Raw genomic sequence first — 13,181 nt, forward strand, 5'->3', positions numbered from 1 at the left:
GCGCTCTACCGCTCACAATTGGGTCTGAACTAAAAATAGACACCACCACACCATGCTTGAGTGATATCCAATAGCACTTGACCTCTGCCCCCCCCTCCCTCAAGTGCACCAATATTACCCCGCAACCGACAGCCGCTACCCAACGCGCCAGGCTTGTTTTGACACGCTTTCTCTTGGATACGCGAGAAGAGAAGATCAAATGTGCTTGGATGTTATTTTAAATCGACCTTGACTTGTTTCCTTGTCCTAAGAGCTGCTGAAAACTCGCAGGTGAGGGGGGAAGGGGCAGCCCGAAATGACTGCTGGACTTGCAGTCTTTGGCAATGTGTATGGTAGGTCAAGCTCTTTCATCGATAAATACACCACCTTGAGAGATAAGATCGCAGGAATGTTCCAAAATACAGATGCCTGGCACCTGGAAGTCTGGCCCATCTGTCCAGCTCTGACCTAGATTTCAGTAGGTTCCCGTGAGTGAGCAACTCTCGACCTTGTAGCCGACAACTTCCAGTAACCGCTTTCATTCAAAACGTGTTCTTTGTTCCCTGCAACACTTCATAAAAAAGCGAAACTGTTAGAGATAATCAAAGCCACATAGGCGAACTGAAGATCGTCAACCCGCTTAATGCGTTGTCATCCAGGTTTCCACAAAAGTTTACTTCGATCTTACGTGCATCATAACTCCCGTTTCCCACTTCATACGTTTTCCTAATTGTGTCGTAATATCTGCCAAAAAAGTGTTGGCTGACTGACTTCTCCCCTTTTTCCTGTCAACAAAGGGGGGAGGGTCGATTTTCTTGCTCGTGTGCGCACACGGGCTGATTACAGGCGAGGGTGGAAGTGGACCCACCCCTCTTCCTTTAACATCTAAAATGGGGCAACCAGTTCTGGATATATTCTTGAAAACGAACAAAAACAGAATAAAAAAATTAACCCTCCCCCCTTTTCCCAGCTTATTTTCCGCCACTAGTGTGCACGGCACTTCCCCCCCTTTTCCCAGCTTATTCTCCGCCACTGGTGTGCACGGCAATGTTGATAATTGCAGAATTCAGGTCTTTTTTTATGCTGTTGTCTGCATAGGAAATATTACCCGTATTATTGTCTGTTGCATGGTAAAACGTAAAGCAAGGGACATTTATTTCCTTCTTCACACACTCCTATTAAAAGTTCCGTCTTCGACAGTTGCGTTATCTTTAAAATACTGGGACTTTTCTCTTCCGCCACCTGTTGCTCGAACTTCCAGCCCGTCTCCTTTGTTTTTACGATGCAGCTGGCGCCAGTGTTTTGTCTAGCGTCTTCAAAGCTCTTGCTTGCCGATAACAGCAATGACTCATCCAGCGCGAAGGAAAAAGTTATTGTTTTGAATCTCGCAAAGCTGTTTTCATTTGACGATAACGAAATTCGATCTCCAGAAAGGAAAACAAGAGTTAAAACAACTTCATGTTCTGCGCCTTCTGATAAGCAAAACTGTAAATTTAATTCACATCCGCTTTTCTTCAGAACCATTCATGTCAAGAAAAAAAAAGTGCTCAATGTAGGAATGGTCGCTGAGATCGATTAATAAGACATTATTCAAGGGGAAAACTTTTGGAGGAGTGGGTGTTTGACATCGGGAATACTCCTAAATCCAACATTAAATCATCGATTAACGTGAGAGTAAATAACGATCTACCATTTTGATATGTAAAAGTGCGCAGTTTCATAAAGCTTGTTCATTTTATGCTGATGGGCTAATCGGGACTAAATATACAGTTTAAAGTGAAATTCAATTCCAAACCTAAATGACTTTCGACTGGGACGCTGTTTAATGACGTGTCCTAGAATACGCATTGGGTGAAGACAGATTGCAAGTTGCACGTTTCCTTTTTCACACTGTATTACAATGCAAGTCAAGGAAGGAGTTTGGACTGCTCCCTTGAATGGGGAAGGGGGGAGGGTGAATGAAGTTGGTTGAAGCAAAAAAAACGTGTTTTTTTTGTGATGTATTTTACACAGCCGAAACAGAACGAAAATTACAGCCCCGTTTTTTTTTTTTTTTTTTTTTTTTTTTTTTGTCTGTCTGGTGCCTATAAAGGTTGTGTTGTTTCTCCCGAGAGATCTAATCTTACCAGTTAATCTTGTAACAGACAATGCTCCACTAGACACGTATAAAATCCAACATTCATTCTGCCCCATTATCTCCCGACTTTTGCTGGCGCCAGTATAACTGGTGTCAAGATTCTTCGAGTTTCGCTTGCAATAAGCGAGAGATTGTTTTCCTTTCCATAGGTCTCGGTGCAAACGGCTTTCTCATGAACTATAATTGTAAGAATTTCCTGGAAAAGCAACGACTGTGCACAATTGAAAGAAAGTAACATTATTTTTTTGTGAAAACGTTTTCATGTTCTATTTTCCTTCTCGCAACACGCGTCCTGTGCATAACAGGTTGTATAACTACCAGGATAAATGGTGTTACCATCTCCTATGCATCTTTGTGTCCGTTTGATCTCCGTTTAAGCAGAAAATTGGGGCAAATTCCAATAACGACCCCTTCGAAATAACGACCCTTTTCCCGGGAACTGTGAAAGGTCGTTGAATCGAGAGTTGACTGTACATACTGTATTCTATTTCTTTCTAGATACATACCTTGAACATAAAAGTGTCAACAAATTATATAACTGACATGATTTGGCATACCTAAGTTTTATGTTACATATTTTTACACATTTGGCAGGATATTACATATTTAACATATTTGCTAATTTACTTTACATAAAACAACATATTTCTGTAATTTTATGCTATCTATATTTCCTATATTTTTTAAGAAAAATTGTAGCTCATATCATCTCATATTTTCTAATCAATGAGATGCATAGTGCTTATGGTCACCTAAAATTGACTGCCAAGTTGAAAGCCAGGCTGAAGACCGAAAATAAAATTTTATATACATTCGGGAACTGGAATTTATCGAAAGATGCTGGAGTTTCTCCCCCCCTCCCTTCCTGGTTTGGTTACATATTTTCATTTTGGTTTTAGGTTTAGGCAAAGCACCTAGAAACTTGGCATCAGTGGATGAGAAAGCTACTTTCCTGTACGTAGCGAGTTACACAATATGTTCCCTTGTACAAAAAGTACAAAAGTAGCTATGTATTTTCATTTGATTGTTCTTTCTGTAAATGCTTTCTTTACAATTTGTTTTGAAAGTTACAAAAGCTCTCTTACATATTTTACAATAATTTGCGATGTGAAAAGTAATAGTTGACAAAATTGGTTTCTTAAATAGTTGCTGTCTTTTTTTTTTTTTTTTTGGAGTTTATAAATTTGATACAAATTATAATTTGAACAACTTATGTTGAATATGTTCAAATAAAATCAATATCTAGCAGAACTCTTGAAATTGCTTGGATACTCTATTATTATTAATATTACATATTCTTTGATACTACATATTTAGCTACATATCCTTTTGATAATACCTATTTTATCAGTTGTTACATATTTATGTACATATTTTGTACTTTGATATTACATAAAAATCCAGGGTCTAGTCATAATGTAATGAAATTTGCTACAGACATACCTTGATGTATGAGAAGTATGGTGACATCACAGCGAGTGTTGGAAGTGGTCGTCATTAGCATCAATGCATCATCTTCAAAAAGGGACACAATTTCTTGCATGCTGGCATTGGAAGTGTGGGCAGTGGCGCCATTCTGCTGAAAATAACCATTATGGAGTTCCATGTCATCCAACTGATTTACAAACTTATGGAAGATTTCCATGTAGACTTCTGCATCCACTGTTGCGTCGAGAAAGATGATAATGTGGCACCATGATAAAAGTCCACCCCACTAGATTTTTTCATCATGAAGAGGTGGTTCGTGCAGTGTGAGGATTATCATTAGCCCAAAGCTGGGTATGCTGGGAATTCACAACCCCATTTAGATGGAACTACGCTTTGTACGCTTTCCAGTACGTGCGAACAATAAACACACACTGTTCCACTGAATTACCGACTCGTACTGTACTGTAATCACGAACCACTGATTGTAAGCACAAACTTCAACCGAACAAACACGAACCACTATCAGGTGCGTCACAACAGCATGGCCAAGAACTCAGACTGAGAGCACACGTCCATATGATTGGTATTTAATGGCGGAATCGCCCATACTCACGCGCATGCCCATGCAAGGACTAGAGATGTCGCCATGCTTCTCATAAACCAAGGTATGTCCATAGAAAAATTTCATTACGTTATAACTGAAAAATCCAAGAGCAATTGAAAGAAAGTGTACTTTGTATTTCTGTTCCTTTTGTTGTAACAGTAAGTAGTTAGCTCAAAATTGAAGTGTTGCAAAAGAAGTTCTGAGATAATGACCCACTGGTTATTACCAAAGCTATCATGATTCAAAAGAAAATCATGTTCTGACTTTTCAGGCACTCCATATTTTTAATATTAGAAAAGTTTAAAATATGCAGGTCATTACTGTTCAACATCAACAAACTCGCAGAGGTCGGAGGACATCAAGTTTGCCCATGAAGGCTTCATATGAATGCTATGGGCCCACAACAAACTTTTTTTTTTTATCCAGTATGTATTTAGCCATTCAAGAAGCCTTGGCATTTATTTTTTCTGGTTGAAGGTGATACTTTTATTAATAGTAGGCTATGGGCAGTACTTCCATGCAGTACGTAACTGCAACTACAATGTTGCAGGCCAAAGTGGCTCTGGTACATGGACTCACAGGCAGTATAGTTCTCTGTGAGGTTCTTGTTGTGTTGTCCATATATGTTTGTGATTGTCCATTCATCGTATCATTAGCCCAAATTGGCAGAAATACAACGTTAAACAAAGTAAATCCAAATCTACGGACAGATTGCGTGATCAGTCAACTCAAGGGCCAACCTCAGGAGTTTGAAGAAGTCTAGATAAAAAAGTATGAAGCCACTCTTTAATACAAATGCATAAAATTGGGCATACATAGTTAATATATAATGGGTGATATATCCAAATGTGATCTAAGGGGAAGGAGTTGTATCCAGACATTAAACCTGCCTCTCTAATGGCATGATACTGCTTCCATAGCATATTATCACTCAGTATGTTACTCTTATGTGTTCAAAAGTATCCGGACACACCGTGTCCGGGGCGACACAGTACTGCCATCTACCACGTAGAACACATGGCCAGCAATCTCAGTAGTGTGCAGACAGCGTAAGACAGCAGTATGGGATGGTCTAAGAAACTCGCTGACTTTCAACGCGGTCAGGCGGTTGGATGCCACTTGTGTAAGAAGTCTGTGCGCGAGATTTCCACCCTCCTAAACATTCCTAGATCCACTGTTTCCGATGTTACAGTGAAGTGGTAATGTGAAAGGACGTGTACAACCCAAAAGTGTGCAGGCTGACCTCCAGAGACTGTCGAGTGTTGAAGATGGTCATACAGCATAATCGTTAATCATCCAGTTCCACCGTCACACAAGAATTCTGAACTGCACCAGGATCTACTCCAAGCACCATAACTGTTAGGTGCGAGGTGCAGCAACAGCTGCCCATAAGCCAAACTTCACACAAGCAAATGATAAATGCCGCCTCGCGTGGTGCAAGGAATGTCGAAACTGGACCATAGAACAGTGGAAAACCGTTGTGTGTGATGAATCACGGTACACAATGTGGCGATCCGATGGTATGGTGTGGATGTGGCGAATGCCTGGTGAACGACATCTACCAGCCGGTATAAGGCCGACAGTGAAATCCGGGGGTGGTGGGGTTACAGTGTGGTTATGTTTCTCCTGGAGGGGGGTTGGCGCTTCTTGCTTTACGTGGCAATGTCACGGCACAAGCTTACGTTGACATTTTAACCGCTTTCATGCTGCCTACCATTGAAGACCAGATCAGGGATGACTATTGTGTCTTTCAACACAACCGAGCACCCATCCATAATGCAGGGCTTGTCGGGCAGTGGTTTGACGACAACAGTGTCTCACTAATGGACTGGCCTGCGCAGAGTCCTGATTTGAATTCCGTAGAACATCTCTGGAATGTTTTGGAATGTCAACTTCATGCTAGACCACACCGACCCACATTGATACCTTTTCTCATTTCGGTGCTCGGTGAGGAATGGCCTGCCATTCCCCAGAAAGTCTTCTGCCACCTGATTAAAAGATGTCTGTGAGAGTGAAGACTGTCATCAAGGTTAAGGGTGGGCCAACACCATATTGACTGACAGTGTTCCCGATGTAGGGAACTTCATTTTCAGGTTGGTGTCCAGACACTTCTGATCATAATGAGTATCCAAGTGAAAAAGTAGTTGGCAGTGGAAACTGTGAGTATGTCCTGCATACAGCTTGACCACGATGAGAACCTCAGCCAACTCACAAACTAAAGTGCCAGCCCCCGTGGTGGAGTGGTTAACACACCAGGGGCCCCGGGTTCGAATCCAGGCCTAGGCATGGATGTTTGTGAGTGTCCATTCATCAATTTCATCATATCATCACTCATCCCCATCTTTGCAAATCAGCCAAAAGTGGCACAAAAAGCAAAGTAAAATAAAGCAAATCAATCAATCACAATCTAAAGTGGACAGTCATTTGTTTTCTCTTATTGTTTCCCCCTTTGCTTATTCCTGAGTGTTCCGATGTTGCCTGTGCTTCATTGACAAAATTCCAACAGCTTTAAATGTTACATCTGCTTGCACTGTGTATGATTTTTCATTTTCCCCCTTCATGATTATACAAACACTGATCACTGACTAAAGATAATGACAAAGTGCCAAATAACACTTCACATTTTGGCAAATGCAAGGGCAGAATTGCATTGTAAGCAGATGATTAGATCACTCACACTTCCTCCACTTGCTTACAGTTGAAAATTCAATTATAGCATCAGAAGGTTTTTTTTTTCACCTTCGTCAAGCTGTACACACATGATAGAAAATACTATTCTTCATATGCTTGTAGCATTTCAGCGAGGCCTTCAGCAAAACATAACAGAAAAGTTCTTCACTATGATGACTTGTATTGGCTGTGGAAAATTGTTGGTGTTATACAGTAAAACCCTGTATGTCTAAAAGTGATAAACAAAGTTCTAATTTATTTCCAGGCTTTACAAGATGAATATAACGAAAGCAAAAGCTATCAATTGGGAAACAATTACAAAAGATTTCCACGGAGCTAGTAGAAGATACATTGCAGGAGAATTTAGAAAGTTCATGAAGAAATTGAAGATGGACCGCTCTTGGAGAAGTATGAAAATAAATAATTTAAAATAATTTATTTTGAGATAGAAAATAGTCAGTAAAAGTCACTTACTTTCCAGGTTTTTCGTGTTTTTTCTCATGACCATGTTTGTGCTATGTTTTTTCTCCTGTTTTTGCCATTTTGGTAACATGTATTTCTCAGTGAGAACCCAGGATATGAAGAAAGCTCTTGAGGAAGAGAACATGATGGGGTCAAGGCAGTACAGTCCATGCTAGAAGGAATGAAGAAATTGGAAGAAGAGAATGTGGAAGCAGTATAAAGAACTTTGAGAAGCAAAAGAGTTCATTGATAACATATATTTTCTCACAAAATAAGTAAAGACAAGTTTTTACTTCCAGTAATTATACTTTGTTCTCATAATATCAAGACATGATCTTATCTTTATGCCCGGTTCCCTGAAAACACACAAATATAAGTCAAAAGTAATCTCCTTCAGAGTTTCATGGCTTGGCAAAAAAATAGAAAAAAAATATGAGCTTATTAAACTCCCTTGTTGTACATATTTAAAAGATGGATGCATCTGTAAAAAGAAAGAGTTTTGAGACTTGCCAGTCCCAAGATTTTGCACCCGATGTGTCGCAGAGATTCAGCATATAGGCAGCATAAGTCTCAAGCAAACCTACAATCAGTGCATGATTGTTTCAAAGAATACTGCATTCTTCGGAAGTGGTGCATGCAGGGAATAAGAAAGAAAAAGTTTTCCTTTGCGGGACAACTATTAAACTTGAGTCGCTGCAATCGCTATGAAACAAGCTTAAAATATTTGGTAATGGGAGAAAATATAATACTAATGTAATAACTGGTATTTCCACCGAAGAACTACATGGCCATTTCCAAAACATATCAGATATAAACCTTAAAATTAAGAAACGTACAATTGAATCCATAAATCTAAGAACAATACTATTTTCAATTTCTCTTTTATAACAAATGCAAAGGCTCAAACCACGATCAACAAAAAAACAGCCAATGCAACTAGAACACATGAAATATCTAGTACAGAAGGTCGATCCGCGTATATGTGTCCGATTTTGGACATATCTGGATATGCTGCTGAAAGAACGCAGAGTTGATTTTACAGGTTTTTGGGACCTGACGAGTAGTTAACTTGCCTTGATAGGTGTATCCCGCAACAACCAGACACCCCTTTGAGCAAGTTGCTTTGCAATGATGGACGAAATCTGGATGGCATTTTGCATCACGTGGAGTGTACATTGAGACTCGAATTTTGCACAATCTGATAGATAAATCCATGCCTCATCTAGTGTGGCCACAAACTTCCACTTGTCCCCAGATAAATGGCGTTCGTAAAGGTGCCTGCTGTTGGGTCGTTCTCTCACACCGATGGGCCTCAGTGAGGTAATGTCCACAGCTTTTAGACCTTCCGGAGGTTTAGTTTCTCACGCAGGGTGCGGTTCACAGTTGACTGGACCACGTTGAGTCATGTGGCCATCACACGTTGCGTCAGGGTTTTTTCCTGTAACAGTGCATGCTCGCTTTCTCGCCCCCCTGGTGGGTGACTGAATAGCTGGAACCTTGTGGTTTTTATGCCACTTGATTATGTTCTTGATAGTCGTCAAACCCAAGGTGCATCCATGTTCTTTGCACTGTTTCTGAATTTTCGACACTGAATATTTGGCATGGAAAAGTGCAACTACGTAGCCCTCCCAAAAACGGTCCACCTTAGTAGCCATGATGCACACAACACACACTTGATAGTGCCACGATACTACAGTCCTCCCACACTTTTAACTGCTTGGATCGGTCGATTCTATGTGCAGGAGTGACGGTTCAAAATCAGAGACATATACGAGGATCGACCTTCTAACATGTTGAAATGTAGTAAGTCTTGAAGTCTTCCTGGTAATGAATGATGAATAAATTCTCTCGGGCTATCGACCAGGTCAATTCTCAAAAAGTTTCCAGCTATCGTCACTCTCTAATGTCACATCTAACTTGAAGATGAGAGTGACGTTAGCTCTTGATAGCTCTGAAACTTTTCCAGAATTGACCTGGTTGATAGCCCGAGAGAATTTTTTCATGTTGAAATGTATTGTATGCACATCTCGTCTGCAATTGCTGATAATTTTAACATGTCCCTGTATACTGACGTATTCCAAGTATTTGGAAATTCGCTCACATATACCTGGTGATTTAAAAGTCCCGGGACACCCTTTTTTCTCTGAAACGAATGTGGTATTTGCATATCCAACTTCACCTGGGCACAATGGGGTAAGGGGCCCATGTGCGAGGGTGCTTTTGGGACATGGCCGCCATTTTGGATCGAGGTCAAATTTTTGAAATGGGAAGGGGGCCATGTGAGGTATCAAAACACATTAGAATTTTCCAGTACCGACCGGTATGTGCTCGATGTGGTTCCCATCAAAAAAATATATGTAAGAAGTGCTATTCACCATGTTTCAATTCTGAAATTATGCCTATATTTAATCACCATGTTGTGGTGTTGAAGAAGTGGGTTATAGAAAGCCAGTTTGTTTTTTTAATTTTATTTTCTTAAGTGACAAATTTGTGTTCGATATATAATTATGGAAAGATTACCTTGAAATTTGGGAATGTGATTTTACCATCTGGAAAGTTTTGAAATTTTCTTTATACCAGTGCAGCCACTTAAGCTGTTAAACTTACATTTTAGTTATCTCAATTTCACATTTTTTCTTCTTTCCAGCAAAAATAGTCTACCTGTATGAAAATTGGATTCCAAAGGCAGATAAAATGCCGAAGAAGTACATACAAAGGCTTAGGTGGGATGCTGGTAGTAAACAACTGGTGCCAATCACAGAAACTAAATCCGCATTGAATAATGAGTAACACTTGTAGTACACTATTGATAGCCTGAAGTATAATGTGTATTAGCTATTTGTAACATATCAAGAGTTGTGTGTTAACTTTTATATTATTATGGTCGATATACAGTTATATTCTTGGAAAGTTTAGTGCATATTTTACTACTATTGGTGTATATGAATTGACCATGTACATACTTACCAACATCTTGCTTACACAAATTTTTGTAGAGACTGCATGAACGCTTGTCTCCAGAAAAGTAACCACTGAATTCTAGTGCTAAGTTCCTCATAGCATAGCTCAAATATCAAACCTCATAAGAATCAGATAATATTGTTATTAATGTGTGTAAAGACTATGCCTGCATGGGTGATTGAAAAGAATAGCCAAATGTTATAGAAAAATAATTAAGATCAATATAATTGATACTAGTGCTAATCAGAAGATTTTTTTTTCTTTTTATGAAAGATATATTTCTGTTGCTGCCATCAGCTTATAATTTTTAAGTTTTGTTGATTTTGTTAAAGTATTATACATTACATTCTGAATTCTTATTCCTTAATGTGTATGCTAAAACTACTTTTTAGAAAACATAACCACTTTACGTGTTGCAACAAAGACAAAGTCCAAGTGAGCTTTAGAGTATTTTTGTAATGTCATAAAAATGAGTTTAAATGTTCAATGTAAAAAAAGTATATTTTGGTACACTTTGTCTGCATTTTTTGTATTGCATTTTTGTATCTACTTTTTAGATTTTCTTTCTGTATCCTGTAGCTTTGTACATTTACACTTTGAACTACAAAGCTACACTCAGATGTAATACAGAATGATAAAAATATATTATGTACTCAAAGTGTTTTCATTTTAAGAACCTTCACTTCATTCTGCGATAATTACAACTAAAATACTGGTGTCTTAAATGAGTGTGATCTTGACTCTCATGGTAAAGACCACTTTTAAATGCACAATAGTAATCATGGATCAGAGGTGGATTCAGGAATATCACCTGATAGGAGAGATTTTCAGTGTTGTACAGTTTCCGGCAAATATAATATTGGGTAAATTGTACATCAATATTTTCATTCATTTTTATTCTAATTATGAAAGAATAAACTGCAATTGTACTGCTGTGTATTGGCATTATTGTTTCTGTTTTTGAACTTGCGTTGGAGAAAACATGGTAAAAACATGTTGATGGGAAATTTGAATATTGGGCCAATCCATGACAAAGTGATCCTACTACCACTTCAAAAAGTAAAATTAGTTCAAATACTATTCTTTTATACCAACAATTCTTTAATCCTTTCTATAACCTGCTTGCCTTGTGTGTTAACACTCAATGAAAAGAAGATATTTCATTATTCCAGCTTGTAAAAAGTATACCTTCAATATATGACCAACCAAAAACTTAATGAGTGCATTAGGACAGTAGGTAACTCAAAGAACGGCCGGCCATAGCTAAATCAAGAGAAATATTAGCGTTCTTGTATTGAAACAGTGTAATAATAATTTTCTATAAAAGTTTGAATTCATATTCTTTAAACCAAGTCGTAATAACACTGAAAAATTACGAGCATAGATTAAGTACAACAAAAATTAATAAAGATATTCCCAACTTAAATATCAATAATCTTATTTCTTGACTTTCCAATCTCAATTCTTCAGTAAGATCAATATTCAATGTGAGAAATACTTTATTCCTCTTAATATCTTAGAGGAAGTTGATCCTCAAATATTTAAATGTCTTCATCCACTTGAAACAGGTTTAACTGTAAAAAATATATTAGATGAATTACTAAAGCAGTAAGTCACAATATTTGTGAGCATTAAAAAAAAACAATCAGTCCACTAGGATTCTTGTGGATTATACTTAAACCTGTGTGAAATCCAATATGGCACTTGTAGACATTCCTTGGATCATCCTTAATGCAATCCATGTAAATGTAGGAATTGATAATTATAAGATTTCATCCAGCTTTCTCCTGTGTCAACCCCTTCCACGTGACTTTTAGTATAAAATTGAGAACTTTTCTGCTACACTTTAGTATTAGGCTAAATAAGTAGCCTAGGGAATACACAGGTTATATGCTTTTTCTACCTTCATCACCAACCAGTTCAATGTTGCCAGTTCATCACTTAATAGCACATAATAGTGATGTTCAAATGTTTTAAAATGTTAAAAACAAAAATCAGCATTAATAAAAATGATTTAAATATAGTTATTGAAGCTAAGTCACCTATTTTGGTGCATAAATAACTAGAGCTAGGAATATTAGGTGCTGCACCTTAAATTTTTTTGTGTGAAAATGGGTAGAAAAGTGACTCATCTCAAAAATAAGCACGTATTGAACTTTACTCATTGTGTTTCGGTTGCACCTTTTTCACAATCTCAGAACCTTTTCCACCTTTTTCACAATCTCGGAACCTTTTGCACCTATTCGTCCTTTTTGCATCTTTATCATTTTTTTAGTACAACTCGCATGCTGTTTAACCCACCCACATTTGAGGCATGGCTTCTTGGCACGCGATTCTTGTGTATCGCACAACAATGAATCGGCTTTCTTCAGTTCTTGGATGTTAATGTAGTAATTGTGCGGACTTTAAACAGTGCCAACAATGACGAGTTACAATTGCTAGAAGTTGTGCTCTTTTTGTCCTATGCTGTATTGTTTACGACTTGTTGTAGGAAAGCTGTTTTGTTTTCGTTTCCTTCTCCCGTCTCAGCGAGCAAGGTAACTGCTGCAGTCTGTGATCGACTGATTGATGCATCGGATTTGCTTGTTCACCATGCCAAAACATAAGTAAATGTTGGGAAACTGCAGGACATTGTTAAACAGTTTAGCGGTGACGGCATTCAGAGTGATGGATCTGCTCTGAGGTGTGATGTGTGTGATATTTCTATTGCTCTTGATGACAAAGAACCAATGCACTTGGGTTGTGCAGTATATACAAAGTGGGAAGCACGTCAGGAATAAAGAACTACGAGATGGTAAAGGTGGGAAGCGATAGCAATTCATTGGTGAGGCGCTTGCATCTTCGAGTTCCAGAAATACAAATGAATTTTTCAGTTGGACAGCAAGGACATTTTTAGCGTGTGGAATATCTCTTTCAAAACTTAACAATCCTGTCATGAAA

The 13,181-nt window shown here is 38.4% G+C and overlaps 1 protein-coding gene across 1 annotated transcript in view; it reads left to right on the forward strand.

The window, feature by feature from the left end:
• The window catches only part of LOC146005457 (uncharacterized), a 70,293-nt gene extending 59,466 nt beyond the window's left edge, over window positions 1-10,827 (forward strand). The window contains exons 7-8 of the mRNA XM_083144700.1: window positions 7,084-7,226; window positions 9,928-10,827. Coding sequence (XP_083000826.1) covers window positions 7,084-7,226; window positions 9,928-10,070 — 286 coding nt within the window. The 3' untranslated portion in view covers window positions 10,071-10,827. The remainder of the gene's footprint in view (window positions 1-7,083; window positions 7,227-9,927) is intronic.
• Window positions 10,828-13,181: the final 2,354 nt, after the last annotated feature.

This window comes from Lepisma saccharinum, chromosome 23 (assembly GCF_977018435.1).
Source record: "Lepisma saccharinum chromosome 23, izLepSacc3.1, whole genome shotgun sequence".
In the NCBI taxonomy this organism is placed as follows: domain Eukaryota; kingdom Metazoa; phylum Arthropoda; class Insecta; order Zygentoma; family Lepismatidae; genus Lepisma; species Lepisma saccharinum.